Source organism: Dermacentor andersoni, chromosome 8, assembly GCF_023375885.2.
Source record: "Dermacentor andersoni chromosome 8, qqDerAnde1_hic_scaffold, whole genome shotgun sequence".
NCBI classification, from domain to species: Eukaryota; Metazoa; Arthropoda; class Arachnida; order Ixodida; family Ixodidae; genus Dermacentor; species Dermacentor andersoni.
The window spans coordinates 124,816,665-124,838,792 of NC_092821.1; the positions used below are offsets into that span (position 1 = coordinate 124,816,665).

A 22,128-nucleotide genomic window follows, 5' to 3' on the forward strand; every position below is an offset into this window, starting at 1 on the left:
AGGACCAGAGAGAGAGAGAGAGAGAGAGAGTAAGGAAGGGGAATGCAGGAGGTCAACCAAACGAGCGTTCGGTACCATTAAAACAAGGTACCATTCTACACAGAAAGCTGTACAGAGCAATAAATTACTTTACGCTATATACACCAGCACGTAAAAAATACCGACAAACAGCCGTAGAACACGTTTATGTGACATCGACACGCTTTTCGTTGAGTGCAGAAGCCAAGTACCACGGAACGATGGGAGAGACGCCGATCAACTATCCCCGCTACAACACGTCACTGAGCTACGCTTTTCTCAATGCGTGCAGCGAGTCTCACTACGAATACGTCGACTACAACGGCGCGAAACATACCGGTAAGAATAATGGCTCTTCTCTGTATGCTTGACCGCATTTGCTAATAAAGAACCAAACAAATAAAGATGGCGATTTCAGCTCTAAACTCTTTTATACTTTTGGTATGATTTATCACCCAAATTAACCGAACGAAAGAGAACAGTACAATGTATAAACTTTAACCCTTTCAGACGCCTTCTTCATCACCACCTTCAGGCGGTTACCTAATGATCCCATTATCTAATATTATTGATTACCCAAACGTTATCTGTTTTACCTCGCTCTAGCTTACCAGTGCATTACACGTGCGGTGTCCCAGCCAACGTTAGTCAAGCTGTTAAAAGAAAGGAAAAAGGAAGAAAAAGGCACAGTGCGATACACAGCGTTCGGTCGTCAGACCTGTAATGAAAGAAAACCGCACGGTTTATGATCGTATCTTGCACCGTGTGTTTATCTTCATTTTTTTTATTTTAACAGCTTGGCTAACGTTAGGTGGGACGAATGGGATGTATGTGACCTGTCGTTCCTATGTTTTTCAATAGAAAACCTCAATTCCGAACTCCCGTTTTCTCTTTTATATGTTTCTAAACTCTTGCAAAGGCGCCGATGCCAGACCTGTTGCTTCCATCAGTATTGTATAAATGTTGGATTAAACAAACGAAAAAGAAAATTCGATACTATACTTTTGCAATAGACAAGCGCGCAATGTTACGAAATTTCGACATATATGAAGAGTTCAGTACTCAAATAACCGTATGTATCGTGTCGGGAAACGCGTGGGGAGACAGGTGATAGAACTTTACCAACATATGCGCACGAGCATGTACATACCTCCAATGCGTACCTTCCAGGCATGTACATGGCTTGCAAGCGAAATCAGGACGTATGACGCAATATCCACAGGCGTCGTATCTGTGAACGTGAAATATACGGCGGGTCAGCTTCACTGAGAAATAGATCTGTTTAAAGTCCCAGCGAAAAAATTTTGGCGATATCATTCTGGCAATATAATTCGGGATTGTACAAAATTATCTTTTAGGAATGCAAAATAGTGCATTGTTATTCGAAAAAAATGGCAGTTTCTTTCTATATTTGATACCAAGAGGAAAGTAAGGCTTACGGTCTCACTTTGCAGTACATAATAGGCCTGGAGTACGCGGATTGTAATTGTAGCAGTCCGAGTTTCTTTCCGTAGCGCTACTTTTTTCGCAAAAGTTACATCCAATTACTTTCCTTTTATTTGCGAACATAGGAAATGGAGACAGCTGCGTTTGCGCAGCCCCAGCAGCTAAGCAAGGTTTTTTTTTATTTCTTTTTGCGCCATGTACGCTCACCTAGGATCAATAATACGGCAGCATTACCGTGGCACACTGCCTGCTGTATTCGCGTGAAATGAGGGACCTCGGTATTCACGCAGGTTACTCGAGGGTGCAATCCAACACTGCCTTCGGGGTGAGAATGAGTGCAAGCACGTGCTTCATACGGAAAGTACAACGAAACCGAACGAACCTTCACATTTCTCTGAACAGCACCGTCACTAAGGTGAGCACTGCCTTCCCTATAGAATATAATTACAGTACACAATGTTGGCAGTTTTGCGTGAAGAGCGAAGCATTGACTGAGATAGCAAGGCTTAGCGGTGCGCTTGAACTTCTTGTACGAGGTTCTCAATATACGCGGGTGTGACATGTTGGCGCGGCGAAGCACGCAAGTCAACTCATGCGGGGAGACAACTCCTGCTACACAGTGTGTCACGTCTCTGGCAGAGTATGCACTAACGCTGGCGTAGGATGCCTCGACCGCCACGCCCGCAAGCGGTACACTATATCGAGGCACCTTGCTCTGGGCGCGACGAGCACCGTCAGTGGCGTTGCGGGCATCGCACCTCGATGGTGCACGAGACTAGATGGCCGGGAAACTGTTGGCGTTACAGACTGCGCCATCTGAAACAGTAGATAACGTTAGCTGGACGTTTTACTGCGCGTACTCAGCAGAAACGCTGGCGTGTTTATTGTGCGCGTACGCACAACCCTCGTGCCAGAAGCGGAAGGTCCTGGCTCGGCGCCCGAGGAGGTTGAACGCAGCGTTGGCGGTGCGTCCACTTAAATTCGTCGTTCTTGCAGCCAAACGCATTACGCCAGTCTGGAGCACGGAGTTTCCCGCAAAAATTGTATGCAACTCTATGCTCTGGAGAGTTTCGCTCAGACCCTACGCACGCGTGCCGCGCATGCGCAGTTGAGCAGGAACGCACGGCATCGATGGTGCTGACGGCGCGAATGTGGCTCGAGGGTCTGTATAATTGCTGTCGCAAAAAATATTAATAAACAAAAACGAATACTCGAATACATTGTCATTACCTTATTCTTCTGCTTTTAGAGAGAGAAAAGATTAATATCAAATGCAGAAAGGAGGGCCTGCGGTACAATCGTGTAGCCAGCTACTCTGAGCAGGCAAATGTTAAAAGGGAGAGAAATAGGTCCAAGATGGGTAAAGATGACGACAAAAGAAACGTGCAAAATACTTCACGGGGAAGTAAACTCATCGCCTAGAGTTGAGATTAGTAATATAAATAAATGTCAAGGCCTGGATGCCCTGAAAACTAACCTTCGCAGTCACTCCAAGGGCCCATAAAGGCCTCTGACAGCGGTTGACTGCCGAGACGGCCAATACGGTCACCAGACACGTACCCAATGGGGGGAGGCGGAATTAATCGGCATACCTCCCCCCTCCCACCTATCCGCCCCACGCCACCACACATCTCACACATTCCTAAAGCGCCGCCAAATCAATCTTCAGACTTGACAGCTACTCGGCGGTCAACATTTTGTTGCTTTTTTCCCTCATTTTGGATGCCAGTAGTTATCGTCCTCACTTGGGGTGTGAAGACCAGTTTTCTGATCGATTCGGTGCCCACGCAATTAACTCGAGATGCGCTCAGTTGTCATCATCTGTTTAACGGTCACGCGCATCGCTGTTGATTCGTTAGTTCAACCTTCTTTGTTTAGACTGATCCAGGGACCAGAAAAGGGATTCGGTCTATACTCAGCTGGTCTGTATGCTTGTGGAACGAGCTGCGGCCGGAGAAAACGCTAGTTGCGTTAAACTTTTCCTTCTGCTTCATTATTTCCTCGAGTGACGACTCACAGCGACGCTGGCAGATCCTCGGAACCATACACTCGTGATATGGTTCAGATAAGGTGGAAGATAAGATCATGCGAAACAGCGTCCATGAACAAAACCTGCAATAACCGTTAAGCCCATAAGGAATATGAATGTCACCTGTCACCTCGTCTGGGTTTTCCCTAATTATGCAGCACCTTTCTTGCAAAACTGGCAACTGGAAGCAAGAGTCGCAAGAAGTTGAGAAACTAAGCGATTTAAGGGAGAGAGCAGAGGCAGCAGCCAAACAGGAATGAAAAGCGAAAATTAGCAAATTTAACCGTTGTTTGCGAAAATATTTATGGATCAACTTCATTTCATTTAAAAAAGAAGTAGAGAAAAAACGCCGCCGGAAGTGGAGAATAATTCCGCGTGCTTTGAATGACACTTCTACAGTTATCAGTCGAGTCACCTGACGTAGCCACTTCTCTGATGTGCTTATGTGGGTGTCCCCCCCCCCCCCCCCCCCCTAAAGAAAATCCTGGGTATGTGCCTGACCATCATTACACAAACCCGGTGACTCTTCCATGCACTGAGGGCAATCACATAGCACATTTTTCATAGGTTCATTCACATGGCACTGGTCACAGTCTGGAAACTCGCTGCCTTGCATTAGGTGGCCGTAACGACGCGTAAATACCGCCCTTAGCTAAAACCTGTGAAAAAGACTGGCACAGCTGTGGTGAATTTTCAGTGTAGCTTAAATGTTGTTAGGATACTGCCTCCGTCTTTGATTTTATTGCCGGCAAATTATTTGTATGGTACATGCCAGTGTTATCGGAAATACGTTTGATGCACGTGTAGGTCAATGTCGAAAAATTCGTACGTTTGTTGAGCAAGATGAAACAGGAACTGAAGTTACTGTGGTTTGAGAACCGTCAGGTCTTGCTCGTATGCATGAAGGAAGATGTGGCGTGTAAACATCTACGTGATGCAAATGCGGTACTTCAACAGTGCGACGATATGCACTTGCGTGTGCTATAGACGTCAAGTACTTAGGACAAGGACAAGGAGGTAGTAGCCGCAAAATTTTCGATGGTAAATCATATGTTTTAGTCTGGCTGACGCGCCTGCGTTTTGTCTGGCCAATTACTCCCAATTTTCCTGATCATGGATTCCATAAACTAATGCTTTATACGCGTGAGGCAGCGCTGGAAAAAAACAACCTAAAGAAACAAGCCAGATTATTATTATTATTGTTTGTTTTAAAAACATATATACATTTGAGAGGAAAGGGAAAGCGAGGAGCAGACTGGCAACTGCCAGCGTAAGGGGCAAACCAAAGGGCTGTTACGAGCTTTACACACACTCATGGATACAACAAGATAAGCAGATTCGTGATGATGTGAATATTAAATGCCAGTTAGGTAAGGAACCAGAATACAGAGAATGCCGGCATGTCAGAGTAGAGAATAAGGAACGCGTACACCTTCAGTAAGTCACAATCACATGCGTGGGACAAGTTATTTTAACTGTCTTTTCTTGTCCTTTTGTCTTGGTGCGTGCAGCTAATTTTTGACGAGAACAAACGGGCCACTCACGTTGTCTTCACCAAAGACGGAGTCGAAATGAATGTAAGTGTCGGCGTCGAGGTGATCCTCTCTGCGGGAGCCATCAACTCTCCAAAGCTGCTCATGCTGTCGGGAATCGGGCCCGAAGAGGATCTGAAGAATAGCAGCGTGAGTGTATGCCCTTACGACCCAAATCTATGTTGTCCGACTTTTGCAAAGTTTCAGCGCATAAAATGAAACAAAAAGTGCTTTTTGCAGAAAAGATATATAACTCGTGAAATCCACCTGAAGAGTATAAAAACATGAACGGCCACATGACAATTATGAAGAATGCAGGAAAAAAAGTTAATTCTATGGTCTGAACTCTTATTTTTATAGAACCACTATATGTTAGATAACATTTTCATTACTGGGAACGATAATGTGATTCGTGGTTGAGATGATACAATGAATGACTCGGTTGAACATCGAAATTACGATGCTGCCACAATGACCGCCGTAGGCAAATGACAACACTAATCCAGCTTGCTCTCAGGTAGTGTAATAAAAAAGTTATTTCGGGAGAAAAATGATGTCTGACTAATTCAAAAGATGTTCCTTTTATCGCGAGAACATTTGAATGACGTGAGAATGAGAATAAAACATGAGAATGACGAGCTTCGTAGTCGAGAAATCACAGAGAAAGGTTGTAGCATACTATTTAAATGCTAAGTGTAACACACGATGACTAGTAGCTGAGCTGAACACGTAGTTGATAGTTGTACGATGTTGATGCTAAAGCACTTAATAAAACGACAATGATCTATTCAAGAAATACACATTTTTATTTCCCCTGTCTCGCCATACGCAACAAGCTTTATTGGTTAAATTGAACCGGACTCTTCCCTGAGAAGGGATGCATACTAGCGCGACGAGGAAACAAATACCTACGAAGAAAGGAGTAGGAAGTAACAGCGCAAGGGCTATGCGATGTTTCTTCCTGCTCCCTTCTTCTCAAGTCTTTGTTTCCTCCTCGCGCTAGTAAGCATGGCTTAGTCTTCGACGAACTCTATTAGCAAAAATTTTATTGTTTTACCTGATGGTTCTCTAACTTTGCAACAACTTTTCTGAACTACTTATGACGTATATTAATATCACAAAATATGATCAGTTTAAGCAAATAGTAATAAGAAATATGTGACAAAGCAAGGTGCCGCGCTATTCCCTGATCTAACTGAATGGACAGTGGCTCTCATTCTCCACATTGCCGTCAGTATTTTCTCTCGGCAATTGAGTGGAGAGGTTTGTCAATCTGCTTAGCCAAAACAGCCTGAAATTGTTTCTGAAATAGTTCGCGACTACATTGGGATGAGAACAGTGTAAATAAGTGAGGTCTTTTTCCAGATCAATCCTGTGGTGGCAGACCTTCCAGTGGGTGTGGGACTGATGGATCACATAATTTTCCTTGGCCTTGTTGTAACTACGACAAAGGATGAAATAGGACTACTCAACATAAATCAGAGCATCGAGGAGTACAATAAAACTCAGACAGGTAAGGACAATTCATATCATACTCAGACTGTTCTTGCATGACGCCAACGTTTAGAAGAAGAAAAAAAAAACTTATTCATGAGATCGCAGAAACTTTGGACGCTTTACATTTATAAATACCTCTTTAGCGATGCTCAATGACGGAAGGAAAGCCACATTTGATAACAAAGGCGAGTAGCGTGCCCACTTATTGTTTTTGATGGGGCCTGTCTTCAAGCGCTGGGGTCCAATCTAGGGTCAGGCGCGTATCGCTCTCGGCTAATTGTATGAAGCGCGAAGACGGAAAAAAGCAGTGACCGCCACACGCAAGTACTACTACTTATAGACGCTGGTTTCAGTTTTCATACCGCTGTAGTACCTATGGGTCTCGTATTCGCATCAGGTTACTTTCTTCAATTATAAATTTCGCATTATAAGACGAATAAGTTCACGTCCTAAAAGACCTGCATAGATACACGAGAACAGAACTCCACCGGTTCTGAGATCTTCCTTCAATCGAAGCCGTCATTGAAGAAACAAACCATAATCGCGATAGAACTCGTATATATATATATATATATATATATATGTATATATATATATATATATATATATACATATATGGACAGGATCCGGACGGCAGCTGCTCCAGTTATACACACCCATGTTTCATAAATTCCCGAGTATACCTCAGAAAATTGCACCCTGGGAAGATGAAAGGATCCTGGTAAATAAGCCTATGACGTCAAAAGCAAGTAGAGAGGCCCACGTACCTCAACGGGCAGCTTTAGCCAATTGGTGTGACAGTACTCTCGGCGCTGTCTTTACCGACGCTGCCTAGGTTTCTTCCACCCAACGCAGGGCCACTGACATGCGCATTCTAGACCAGAGTGGGGCCCATGGCCGTCTATTGCAGTGCGAGGACCAGGAACACCTTACGACATGTGGGCTTGACATACGCGCGATCGACGGGACTGTGGAATATATCATACAGCAAGCTATGCAAGACTCATTGACGCCTAACACGCGAGTCATGATACACATAGACTCACTTGAAGCGCTCCGAAGGTTGGGTCAGACTCCTTAATTTCTCGTTCATAGCGATAGCTGGAGCAGCCCTTACGGAAGATGCATTCGCCGGTTGGCGAGTACGTGCAACTCGGCGCGGTGCGCAACGCCACTTAAGTAGACGAATCGAAATTTGGGCAAGTTGGTTGGTAATGTTGAACATCTTGATTGGACAGCGCAAACGACTGACAGAAGGAAGGAAAAATACAAGGTAGCGCTGTTTGATTACTCGTACACATACAGACTCATACAATCACACATATAATTATACCAATGCAGGACGGCGCTGTATAAATACACAGCGCTGTCCTGTATTTTTCTTTCCTTGTGTCTCCGTTGTTTGCGCTGCCCCATCAAGATCTTCACGGCATTTACCGCAATGACGTGCTCGGGAAGCACAGGCTCTAAATTATCGTCCGTGTACAGTGCGAAGGTTAAACGTGGACGATACAATTGACAAGCACAAGCGCTGGCTACCAACTGAATATTTATTATCAATGCGCCGAATTTATTCGAGGGAGTTAAAGGGCTATCTGAAAAACATGCGGAAACATGTAAACTTACAGACGCCTCAATGGTCTTGCGCAACGGTACGTGCCCTTCGCATTGGCGCCTCTGTGTAGGCGGTGAAAGTCCGAAAAACGGCCGGAAGAACTAAAGAAATGTACTTGTTTTAAAAAAAGTACAGACAGTGAGTGGAGAGCTTCATGCTGCCCAGACACACAGCTTGGGCTGGAGCAAACGAATGAAAGTGCAGATATTTCTGCTGGAACGTAGCAGACGACAAAGGAGAGCACTCAGCTGAAGTCAGTATAATATATAGAGCATCGGTCACACTGTCGCCATCATTTGCGCACGAGGCCAACAGCGGTGGGTGGTGTAACGTACGCCATGACAGTTTTACAGCTTGGACACTTTGGTGCCTCATACAGTAGGTTATATGAAGTGCTTAGGCTTTATATTCGAAGAGTGTGCATGCTAACAGCTGCGAAGAGACGGGCATATACATATTTTGAAGTGCGCTACTGGCCCCTTAGCTTTTTGTGATGTAATTTTGTTTGTTTGCCATGCAACGGCGGAGAAGCAGGTGCTACCTAAAAGGGGCGCCCTTATTTTTAGTATTATATCATTTCATTAAATTTTCAAACTGATATTTCCGTCCATGTACGAGTACACTGCCGCACTTGCACATACGCTTGCCGCTTCAAGTGCTGGCCACAAATGATTCTTTGACATCAGGCAAGTACCCGCTGACTACGCAATCACCATCGCGCATCTGCAGTCTATGCCACCATCTGCTGCAAGACAGTGATTCTGTCCAGCGACAACAACTACGTGAGAGACAGTGCGTAGAACAACATCTCAACGCAAAGACCCGCCTGAAGACTGTACACAGTTATTAATAACAAGTTCCACACGGCATTTCTGCAGTTTATATAGGAAGCAGGCCTACATACATGTCTTTGAAGACAATAATAGGCCGCATGGGAGCCCATGCCTAAAGAAAAGAAAAAGAAGGAAAAAATATACGCCTTTCTCACAGCTCTGCCTGACATTTGGTACCGTGCACCTCTTTTTTAAATGACGGTCTTTATCAGTTAGGCCCCTTTCCATCGAAAAACATTTGAACCACACGTGCACTCTATGTGAACCATTTTGTCGAAACTTCTTTCTCTCAAATAAAAAAAAAAAACCTGCAGTGCTTTTCACTGTACGTTTATCAGAACATTGCTGCGAACTATTTCTGTTCAGAACCTTAGAAGAATTTTCCGTTGCCAACGCAGGACTTCTCACCATACCGGGTGCCTTTGAAGCACTGCTCTTCACCAATAGCGGCGAGGATTCGAGTGGACTTGAGGACTACCCCGACATAGAGCTGGAACTTGCGGACATTTTTCCAGACCCACGAATCGCAAAGTCGCCGTACGTTTCGAATGAGGTAAGCCGCGCTAGAATGCAGCAGCTCTTACGCGCAAGCGCGTTCGAGTCCAAAAAATGTAAAACTTTTACACTTAATAATAGAGAATGCAAACTGTTGATTATTTGATAGAATATTGAGGTTCGGTGCCCGAAAGCAGTAAGAGGCTATGAGAGACGCCGCAGTGAGAGGCACAGCTGCGGCGTCAGAAAATATGCAGCTCCAACGCACATGATCGAATCTATGCGTAGTGAAGCTTAAGTACAGTGGTCAATGAAATGCTTTACAGCTAATGATGATGCATGCAATTTGGTGATGACAGGTGCATGCACACAAAGGTACGACACCGGTATCAAGCAACATTTAAGGATTCTGTACCTTTTGTGCCAGAGTGGGACGTAACCATTCTGAGGGACTGGTCAAGAACAAACATACCCTTAGTGGAACACAGCGAAAAGCTATATCAAGGAAAGCAGAGTCAATAAAAAGGGCTCGTGAAATATAATTAACCATCCTATTAGCCGACCGGTGTGTGTGATTTAAAGATATAAGTGAGTTTTAGGTAAGAATCGTACGTGGTGGGACATGCCCATTCTGGAGGAGTGGCCAAGCAACCCAGTGGTACGTACTGAGTGGCTAAATCAAAGTAAATATTGTAAATCAAAGAATTTGACAAATGTAATTCGCCATTCTATTAACAGGTGGGTGTGCTTAAAAGATTCCTGTGAGCCGACATTATATGCGCAGGTTTTACGGAGGAAGACATCTCTTGTTACGCACAACAGAGCTGAACATACATGGTCAGCATACCTGCGTTATATACAGGCCACTTCGTGGGTACTTTCATATTTTCCCACCATAATGTACTTTTTCTTCCCGCAAATATAGATCAACTGCTATTAAAAATGCAGTTTGGTGCTGCTTTATCCACAATTTACCTGAATTGGAGAGCCTATGCACAAAACTGTCTTGTAAGAGCCACACTTTTATTCGGTATGCGATACACAGACTACTAGATGCACCACCCAGTTATTTAGGTAAATTGGAAGCACACATGCATCAGTCAGCAAACAGCAAAATACTTCTAGTTGGCGATTTTAATATACCAGGTTTCGGCTGGGAACGACTACAATGCGGAGTGTATCCAAGCAATAGAATCTTATTAGAAAACTGCAGGCCAATAGTATCTACGTGTTGTGAACTAACTGCTACATTATTTCAAAATGCACTAATAAATTCCTTTAACAGAACTCGATTTTAACAAACTGGCAGCATGTTTGCAGAAAGAGATATTCTACAGTTACTTAGCTTGTTTTAGTTATAAATTCAGTTGCTTGGGTTACCGATAGTAATGGTTGGATCGATTTATTTTTTTATACTTTAGCAATGCGTTTGATGAAGTTGATTACGATACATTAATATTAAAGCTTAGAAAAATTGGCATTCCTTACATGTTTATACCTTGGATTGCAGTGTATCTGTAAATCCCCAACAATTTGTAGATGTGAGAGGACCGCACTCGGACTGTCTTTTGGTCACATCTGGAGTGCCACAGGGCAGCATTTCAGGCCCTTTGTTTTGTTTTTATTATATGAAAACGATATTGTGAGTGTAGTTAACTCACTGTTCAAATAAGGCTGTTTGCAGAAGGTTGTGTTTTGTCCCATCAGGTAACTTGTCCTGGCGATCAGGATGACTTTAACACAGGTGTAACTAACATTTTCACTAGCGCAAACAATCACGAATGATCGATAATAAAAGAAAGTGTATTCCTCCCCGTTATCGAAAGAAAAGAAAAAAAGGGCACCACTTTCACATACGTATAATGTAGCCTGTTCCCCGCTCGCTGACTAATGACAAGTACTTAGGCGTTACCCTACTAGAAATCCATCCTGGAATGTTCATATCAGCAACATATGCAGTTTCACCGTCCGAAAGCTGTGTGTCTTCATTAAGTACAACTTAAAAATTCACCGACGATTGAGATACTCCTTAATGAGAAAATTGAGCATGGCTTTATACGTGCTTCCATTTCGCGATATATTCGCTGGCGCGGACAATCCGTCTCGTGCGGCACGTTGTCAACGGAGCGAAGTGTGGCGCGACTGCCTCGCTAATCGAGAAATCGCGAGAGCCAGCGCGTGGGTGACGCGTGGGTACGATTCGCAGCAACCGCGGCAGACAGACCTCCCAGACGATGCGTGCTACTATGGCGCTATCTCGTAGCCATTGCCGCCGCCCAATGATTTTCTTGTCACCCTTTCGCCATAGCCTCCTCCTCCGCTCTCCGTCTCATGGTTCCACTGCACCCTTCCCCTCTACTTTACTCCTTGCGTCTTTCATCCCCCCCCCCCCCCCCCTGCGCTCTGCGTTCGCTCTCATCTTTCGCTGTACTCGTTCACTCGGTTACAAATGACGCCGACGCTCGCCGCAGGAACGGGTGCATAAGAGCTACGCTCTCAAAGCGCTTTCTAATGTCAGACTAATCGACTATTCCACAATAGTTCAGCCAAAATTAGAGTATGCCTGCGTGGACTAGCACCTTTGCACTTATGGCGATACACTATGTCCATAACTGCACGCACAGTTCTTCCGTAGCCTTCGTCGCATCAACGCTTCGTCTGGCGAGGCACTCCTTACACGTCTACACATTACCAACAATTTCAATAACATCAAACGGTATAACTAGCCAGCGTGCCCCGGAAAAGCCACCGCTCGTCATAGGGACCCATCGAACATACATGCTGAGTGGTTCACGGATCGCCGCACCGTAGCTACTTCTGCTGCTTCAAGACTCTGCTGTAATGCGTTTTACGGTCGTAATTTGTTGAACGAATAAACCAGCATACGTTGGTACTTTATGTTGAGATTCCTCATTCAGTTGTCCCGCACACTCATCCTAATATTTATAGTCTCGAAAGAATTCAAAGACAAGCTGTTCGGTTTGCGTATAACTAGTTCTCTAATTTGACTCACCATCAGAACTAATGAACTTCACTAAATTCTTCCACTTGAAGCAAGGAGGAAGAACTTGCGACATAAACTTCTTAACCGACTAATTAACAAAAGGCTAGCCTTCAACCCTTCACCATAGGTGAGGCACCTTTTAACCAGGCATGCCCGACACCACCGCCAGCATAAGCTAACTTCGTATTTTATCAAAACGCATTATGCAGTTATAGATGTTGCGAAGTCTCAGATCAATAACGTAGAATGTGGTGTGCCCCAAGGGTCTATCGTTGGAGTGCTGTTAGTGTAACAATATAGTAGTTCCGCCGTGAAAAAACTCACTAACTGGTAAGCTTCAAACGTTTTCTTTCCAGGGCAGCGACGGGTATGATTATCGGTTTCATGTCTCCATAACCTATGCTTGCTAAACTTTAGGAATATGATAGTTTCAGTGGAGAGAAGCATACCGTTTATCAATAACCTATTCGTGTTCTTTTGCCAGACGTACGAAAAATACTACATGCCGATGTTCAACAAAACTGGCTTCATGAACGCCGTAGGCATGGTGCGACCAAAGTCTCGTGGCAGCGTCAAGCTCAACAACACGGACCCGAACGCATCGCCACTCATCGACCTAAAATTTTTGTCTGAGCAAGAGGATGTCGACAGAATTGTAAACGGTGGGTGCCTCAAGTGAATACACGCGTCGCCATAACGGCGTCGCCACTGCTATGTCGCCATACGATGACGTGGCATTGTTGTCACGACGTAATGTTGTGACATAACAGACCGAGCGGTAAAACACAACATACTGTCTATTTACTTTACTGCATTTTGTACATTTTCATTACACCAGTGCCTATTACGGTAACGTGCCGCTTTCCTTTGACACAACATACTCGGTTTCGAGTAAAAATATATGCTTACCTTTAAGTTATTACGCGACGGTTTATTAAATTACTACAAAATATTTTTTCTTTTGTAATGGCGCGCTTTATAGATGCACTGCTGAATTTGTATATCAGAGGCGCTTTTGTTTACAGAATCAACGGCGCGCCAAAATTCCTTGTCTAACTGACTGGTGCTGACAAGTTGCTTTCTTAACAGTGTTTAAGTAGGCGTAGCTCACTGAGGCACATCCTCTAGAGGGGAGGAGAAAGAGGCTAAGCTGGCGCGTAAAGCAGGTGCAGAAAGTCAGAATTAATTACACTCCAAATAACAGGTATAAATATTTCACATGGAGCTCTCGAATCAATTCACTGCAGTGACGGCACAAATATAACAATCAGCTCACAACTTTTTGCTGTCTTACATCTGGTTAACCAGAGACGTACCAGATAATCTGTCCTAATTTATTACGTGATTATATTATATTTTTATTTCAAAGCAGGACCTTGCTAATTTATTATCAGACTCAATTTATTCCATTGTGTAAGCTTCATTTATTTTTGCCAATCTCGTTTTATCTAACTTCTACAACATCTGTATATATAAATTTACTCTTAGCCCTACATGTGTTTGTACAAATGAGTTTTGAGTACAAATGAGCGCTGTGTGGCGTTTCCCCACAAGAAAGAGAAGAACGAAATTAGAAGAAAAAATATGGCTCCAGCTGGGTGCCTAAGGACAAAAACATACCGGAGCAAATATTCTCGACTAAATAAGGTATGTGCGCGCTGCAGCTAAAATCCGGAGGTCACTTAGCACATCCTAGTGGAATGCGAAGGGATTAACCCAGTGACACCCGTAGGTAACGTACGCCTTCCACAAAAGTTTGGCTCAAAGTAGACGGAAGTTTCAACCGGTCAGCAGTCGAGGTAATCAAGGGAGATTAAGAATATTGTTGGGGAAGAAAAGACAGAAGAGGTTGATACGACCTGGTGTGTTACAGGCATAGGTAGTGGTACAAGGTAGACATGGAAGTTTTGAGGAAGAAAAATATATTAAGGAGATGTATACAAAAAACGCTAGAATGAGAAGCATATGTATAGCATATCTTAGTTACTCAAGCAGGCAAGGTGACTATTTGTCATCGCGCCGCTTCAAAGGGGATGTCAATAAATCATCATCATCACCACCACCTGTGACACCGTGTCTCAGGGTATCGATGCCGCGATCCCCGTCAAAGCCCGCTGCATTTCTGTTGTCAAGATACGCTATTTCATGTTGCCGGCTCACCACATCTTCTCTAGCACAGTGCATGGGGACAACACGATTTCGAAGTGAATGGTCGCTGGATCCCCGAGGATTAAACAGACGGAAAAGAGAGCAGAGGTGCGCAGCCGTTATTATTTCCTCGTTGTCACAATGGTATGATTCCGTTGCCGTCATACCATCCTGGTAAGGCTGCTGTCGTCGTCGCGGCGTCATTATTTCCATCCTCACCGTGCCATTGTCACCCGCTGTCGTCGTCAGGCCACCATCGTCTGGCTGTTATGCCGGCTGTATTAAAAGCACGTCGACGATATTTTGTGCTGCCATCCTCAAACAGCGCTAGGAAAGTCAGCAGCATACTTCGTTGGTGTCAGTAGTGCGCCCATTTTATTTCTGCGGACCGAACAAGCTGTCGTTTATTTTGAGAATCATCTTTGATTGTTCATGCAACAGTCCCATGTACACTTCTACTTGCCTTGTCATGCTCTGTGCACTTGCTTGTTGCCCCCTTTCCCCCGATCAGTGTGGAGGAGAGCGAGATACGTGTTCATGAAAATGCTGCTAAGGAAAGCGGTTGGTTGCCTGATGAAAAAAAGTTCGCATATCAAAAGGTTGGCTCCAGGGACCACTAATAATAATTTGTTTGTCACTTTGGGCTTCCATCTATCTTCATGTGATGTATTTCTACCTTGCTTTGATGTGCACGAAAATTAGGAATTTTTTCCCACATTGGCAACATAGCGATCGTTTACAACTGACCAGCTTGAGAACGAACTAATTTCCACACCTAACCCCCACAATGATTAGGGATATGCCGCAATTTCGTATTTACGTACGTCGCCCAAGGAAGTAATTGAACACTTGCACTCCAGCCGGGTGTTAAGCAGCTTACTGTGATCTGTATCAAACCGAGGAATCCCGCGTTTTATTCGTCGATTGAGCCGGTCATATAAGCTCTTTACGGACCTTATTTAAAGCCTTACTGCTTACGTTCAAACTTGTCCAATATAGTTTAACAACTGACGCTTAAAAATATGTGAAAAGCTATAACATGCTCAAGCAATTTGCGGCATATTCATGTTGCTCAAATAGGTCGATATTTACCAGGAGAGTGCCTGTGACAAGGTTTGAAAAGCGGAAAGACCTTAGCGATCTTCCAGTCCTTAGGTTGTTCACTAGATGATAATGATTGGTTAAAAATGAGACACACAATGCGACTGGAAATATAGCGAACTCGTTGCCCCTTTTTACAGCTTTGGGAAGTAAACATAAGATACAATAAAACATCAGTATTTTCTCATCTGTTTCCTAGAAGTATATTTCACAATCATTACTTTAGAGGCGAGAATAAACACAGAATAGACACAGAATGAAATTGGCACCACAACATCACATTGCAACACGAAAGTATTTTCATAGAACTTTCCTAATGAATCGAGGGCGGAGTAATTTAAACATTCTATAAAGTACAAGAATAACAGTTACGAATACTCCAGGAAAGCAACACAGACGCGCACCAAAAAAAAAAAAAAAGAAGACGTAGAGAAGGTGACTCCTGTAGTAAAACAAATTTAAAATTCTGCTTGGTGGAGTAAAGAAAAGAGATCGTTTTGTTGATTGCTTGTGGAGTTTGATACCAGTGTACCTTGACGTCTGTATTCGAAATTTTCGTAATTCGTGTTCACTGTTAACAGCGGTCTACACTAAAGAGGGAGTGAGACGAAATGTTTTTAACAATCTAAAACGCATTAAAATTCTCGTGGTTAAAGGAACTAATAGTCAATGATGTAGGTGAGGTAAAACCAAACAAACATAACATATAATTTTTCAATAGAATGTATTGTTGCTAGATTGCATTGGAGAGTTAAAAAAAATATATTAGGCGCAGTCAAGGTGACAAACATGAACTCGGTGTTGAGTGGTAGTTCATAAACCTAGTATTCTTCAGTATCTTTTATTCGCAGATACAGTTTAGCCAACGTTGGCAACGCAAGCGACCCGACCTGAATGAAACGATTGCTTTTTTTTTCATTCTTCCGCGCTAATACCTCACCAGGTACCCTTAAAGCGATGCAGCTCTTCAACACGACTGCCATGAAAAACATTGGTGCTGAAATCTGGAACGGGTCTTACCCAAACTGCGAGAATCACACCATTTGGTCACGGGAGTACATAGAATGCTTCGTCCGGCAGGCTGCTTTCCCTGGACAACACGTCTGTTGCACATGCTCTATGGGTGAGCACAAGGATTCAGTCGTCGACTCGAGGCTAAAGTGAGTCAGCGGTTCTTCTACGTTTTTTGTTAACAATGTTTAAAAGTGAAACCAATTGCCATCCAATCAGGAGAACGGCCTACACGCTGCGTTAGCTAGGGCTCGGCTCAGGTTAGTGTCCTGGCTCTCTTAGCCTATAATAAAAATAAATTTGCTTGCTTTTATTTTTTTTTTTGCTTGTTGAAGCAATTGCATGTGTTCAGGCTCCGCGCTTTCACTGAAGAACATCCAGGATGGCCCTTATATACAACACAAAGGAAGAAGCACACGCCCATGTGAATTTACGCGTGTTTTGAAAACTGCGGAATGAGGATGACTGAAGACACGCTGGAGCAGTAGCCACCAAGGCTTTAGACGTGGTTCCATGAACACTTCAACGCGTTTTGCCGCGTCTTCCCACGTCTGTCATGTCATGTCTTACCGAGCTGTCATGTCGGGAGAAACAAGCCCCACAGAGGTCTCTGACAGCAGAAATTCAGTCAAGGCTCACCATGGCGGAAAATTAGTTTTTCTTGATTTTCTCTGGCGGTATTTTGGCTGGCTCTGTAGTACGCAGACCATTGCCACAAACGTGAGACGCTGAAGGTCAGAAAAATACAGTCTCGTAAGGATATTGTTTAAGGACATTTTGTGTTCTTTATCCGGTTTATTCCAATGCATAACAGCTCGTCCATCCAAACATGTATAACCAAGTGGCCCCAATCGTACTTTTACGGACGGTGAAGTGGTCCCCAGTTGACAGCAGGTTGAGCACAAGGCTAAGAAAAATAGACATTTGCCCACTTAAATATTGGTTTGTATGCTGAGTTTCCGTTATACAAAATCTGCGTCCCCTTCCTAACTCATATTAAACGAATGTATTGACGACTATTTCTATTGTCATGCAGGGTGAGAAATGTTACCAACGTGAGAGTCATGGACGCTTCAGTGATGCCCAGAATCCCAGCCGGAAATATTAATGCGGCCGTCATGATGATCGCGGACAAAGGAGCTAAGATGGTACTGGAAGACTACCACGCTCGCATGAATGCTGTATGAGCAGAGAAGAATACTTTTTCAGCATTACTCATCGATGCTACAGCAGCGTAGCGCGTAATATTATTGAATCAACTCAAATAAATGTTCATCGACCTTCTTCTTGTTTCTTCAATACCTTGTGTTACATATGAAGTCTACACGAAACTCCTGGCTAGATTTTTCTGTGAGCTCATCAAGAACACTACTCGCGAGCACATTTTGAAAGGTAACCAAACAATTTTTATTTGTTTTTGAATCTTTTTAAACTTGCTCTTACAATAAGCGACATTGTAAAGCGTACGTACTATCCTAATTACTGCTGAAAACGTAAAACCTCGCATCGCGAACCTTCGATTATTGCATTTACTATACAGAATGCCGGCCAACCTTGAAGCAAGGCCGGTGCGATTATCAATAAGAAAATAAAACTCTGATGATGATCAGAGAAACAGACAAAATGCTATAAGCGATTCCGAGGCTCGTAGACGTAAAAAGCACTCTAAGTGCAACATCCTTTAACACGATTCTTGCACGGCTATTACCACAACGACTGGTCAGCAGGAATTACTTTACCGGATGCTCTTTTTTTAGATCAAACATAATCTTCAAAAATCAGCTGTGACAATAGCATAATTCTTGTCATTGGGTTGGATTAATTAGTCGGAGAAGCGGATATTACATGCATGAGAAATTGACATGCGCAATCGAATAATTCATAAAATTTCAGTAATTAATATTTGAATTAGTAACTTTACGGCACATATTGTAATTTACAAATTGAAGCCGGTGGTTGTTACCCTGAAAATTTGTTCCACTTGGAAGGAATTTTCAGGATGACACCAGTTTCTTCATACTCGTTCCCAATATATGCGGCAATATACATGGGCGTTCCAGTTACTTTTGTGCTTCAATGTATAAAACAGCGCTTTGGAAAAAAGTAAGTGGAACAATAGCGCGTTGCGACCGCAAGTTTCACGGCGCACCCCCCCCCCCCCCCCCCTACCCCATTTCTAGAAACCCTTACGACTATTATAGAAAAAAATATATGTCTCAACACCTATGTCCCGTAATCCGATACGAAGCATATAGGATTCTAATTAAAAACCCGCTTTTTCCCATATTTCATATGATGTTTTTGTACGACCATATGGGAGTTATGGTGAATACGGTTTTTCTTTCAGTAGGGATCCTTAGAAGTTGTCAAGCGATGCGACATGTCTTGCAAACTGAACAACTACGATCCGTAAATTGCAATATTTAAACTAAAGTAAGCTAAACTAAACCAGCTCCTAGACTGAGTACATGGGAACTTAATTTGTGATTTTTTAAAAAAAGTTTGTTGAATATGCATTTGATTTCTCGTGCGACGGATGTCGGTCGCATCGAGCAATCCTGCTCACAGGCGATTTCTTTCTTTTTTATTTTTGTATGGACTAAAGAACGCACCCGGTATATGCTCCCACGGGGAGCAGTGTCGCGCGCAAGTCGGACACCTTCCGCGCAAAGTGAGCCAAGCTTGTAAGGAAATCCACTCGGCAGATTCGCGGGAGCCAAACTCATCTCGACATCAGGGATCGTGGTCGACCAGTATAGTTAACACGCCTTATTTGGGACACTCGAAGACCACTTTACGGTGAAGTGAACACGTGTGAGTTACGACAGTCGTTCGATTACTTCTGAACGAACAGAAATATCTAGTTCCATGCGCTGAGGCATATTCTAAGGGCGGATCTTTCGCTACTAACAATAGGGTGGCGACATTTGTCGAAAGACATTCCGATCAGCAAATGGTAGCGAGACCAAGATAGAAAAAAATATATAGAGCAATTTTCGCATCAAACGGAAAAGAAAGTGACGTGCAACTTTTGGCAGCAGCTGTCTGGAATTGGCCATCAAGGAAAGCGCAGAACTATTCTGACGCGGTCGTCCTGCCATCACCGACTGTGTTTATCTGTGCTTTAGCGATCAACGCGCGCTGCATGATTGCTTTTTGAACCACTTGATCGCGCTTGGCGTATGAAAGCGAGAGCGGTGAACGGAAATTAAATGCGCAATTACGCTTCCTGTGGGGGCGTATACAGTAATTCTAGCTAGAGTAGGCGGGCAGCACCACCTGCTTTTAGCCGCGGGCGCACTGCAGGATGAAGTGGGTCCACCGTGCCAGCTTGCAGTACGCAAGACACACTTTGTCGCCAAGACACATTGCGTGCCATTTAAAACAGAATTTGCTTAGCTTCGCGAAGGTGAAGATTCTTCTATACGCTTATCTTATGATGCTGTGATGTGATGACATTTCGCTTCTTCAGAACGTCAGCGAAAACTAGAAACAACATGGACGAGCTTGACAAATAATGCATTTTTTTTATCTGGCTGCCACCGGCGCCACATAAATGGTGCACACACTTATACATAACGCTTAGCTCGCTATACCAAAGCTCGCTTCTTGCCTGTGTTGCTTGAAATGTTGACCACGGAATCTGACAATGGATCCGTTCCTTTAACATGGCATTTACTCAGGCGATAAATGCGCTGACCTGCAATGCGCCACAAAAAAGATGGAAGGGCCATTTGGCCATATCGGCGGAGTATAATTTATCTAAACGCTAAGTACAAGCTTTGACGTCTTTAGAATGCAATCTAATATATCTTTACCAATAAAAACTTAACAAAGCCCATGTAGACGCTGTCAAAACAGATGAAGTCACGACGAACTGGTGGGATAACTTCAAGGTAGCGTCACTCGGCCACGTTCTTTCGTTTTTGCGTTTTTTATGGCTTACCAAGCCCCCTCTCACAGTAGGAGTTGCTGTTTCGGTAGCCTAGAGGCATAAATTACTAATGCAGCTACAGTAAATATAGCTGAATAGCTTGTTTATTTAGCGTCCCCTTTAGTCCCACGTATTCCCACGGACAGGCCGCCATTGGAAACTGAACCTGGCAACGTTTAACGCTAGAACGTTGTCTAGTGAGGCGAGTCTAGAAGTGCTATTGGAGGAATTAGAGGGCAGTAAATGGGATGGATATAATAGGGCTCAGTGAAGTTAGGAGGACAAATGAAGCATATACAGCGCTAAAAAGCGGGCACGTCCTGTGCTACTGGGGCTTAGCAGAGAGGCGAGAACTAGGAGTCGTATTCCTGATTAATAAGAGTATAGCTGGTAACGTACAGGAATTCTATAGCATTAACGAGAGGGTGGCAGGTCTTGTTGTGAACCTTAATAAGAGGCACAAATTGAAAGTCGTACAGGTGTACGCCCCTACATCCAGTCATGATGACCAGGAAGTCGAAAGCTTCTATGAAGACGTGGAATCGGCGATAGGTAACGTCAAAACAAAATACACTGTACTTATGGGCGACTTCAATGCCAAGGTAGGCAAGAAGCAGGCTGGAGACAAGGCACTAGGAATAGCTGGGGAGAGTTATTAGTAGACTTTGCAGAACAGAATAAGATGCGGATAATGAATACCTCCTTCCGCAAGCGGGATAGCCGAAAGTGGACGTGGAGGAGCCCTAATGACGAGACTAGAAATGAAATAGACTTCATACTCTGCGCTCACCCTGACATCATACAAGGTGTGAACGTGCCCGGCAAGGTGCGCTGCAGTGACCATAGGATGGTAAGAACTCGAATTAGCCTATACTTGAGGAGGGAACGGAAGAAACTGGTACATCAGAAGCCAATCAATGAGTTAGCGGTAAGAGAGAAACTAGAGGAATTCCGGATCAAGCTACAGAAGAGGTATTCGGCTTTAACTCAGGAAGAGGACCTTAGTGTTGAAGCAATGAACGACAATCTTATGGGCATCATTAAGGAGTCTGCAATAGAAGTCGGTGGCAACTCCGTTAGACAGGATACCGGGAAGCTATCGCAGGAGACGAATGATCTGATCAAGAAACGCCAATGTATGAAAGCCTCTAACCCTATAGCTAGAATAGAACTGGCGGAACTTTCCAAGTTCATCAACAAGCGTAAGACAGCTGACATAAGGAAGTATAATATGGATAGAATTGAACATGCTCACAGGAACGGAGGAAGCCTAGCAGTGAAGAAGAAACTAGGAATAGGCAAGAATCAGATGTATGCGTTAAGAGACAAAGCCGGCAATATTATTACTAATATGGATGAGATTGTTCAAGTGGTTGAGGAGTTCTATAGAGATTTATACAGTATCAATGGCACCCAGGACGATAATGGAAGAGAGAATAGTCTAGAGCAATTTGAAATCCCACAA

The 22,128-nt window shown here is 43.8% G+C and overlaps 1 protein-coding gene across 1 annotated transcript; it reads left to right on the forward strand.

The window, feature by feature from the left end:
- Nucleotides 1-225: 225 nt before the first annotated feature.
- On the forward strand, nucleotides 226-18,013 carry LOC126525555 (glucose dehydrogenase [FAD, quinone]-like). Its single transcript, XM_055067946.2, has 8 exons — nucleotides 226-357; nucleotides 1,755-1,879; nucleotides 5,005-5,175; nucleotides 6,391-6,538; nucleotides 9,369-9,523; nucleotides 12,954-13,131; nucleotides 16,662-16,878; nucleotides 17,766-18,013. The coding sequence occupies exons 1-8, from the start codon at nucleotides 240-242 to the stop codon at nucleotides 17,914-17,916; spliced, it is 1,263 nt and encodes a 420-aa protein (XP_054923921.2). The 5' UTR covers nucleotides 226-239; the 3' UTR covers nucleotides 17,917-18,013.
- Nucleotides 18,014-22,128: the final 4,115 nt, after the last annotated feature.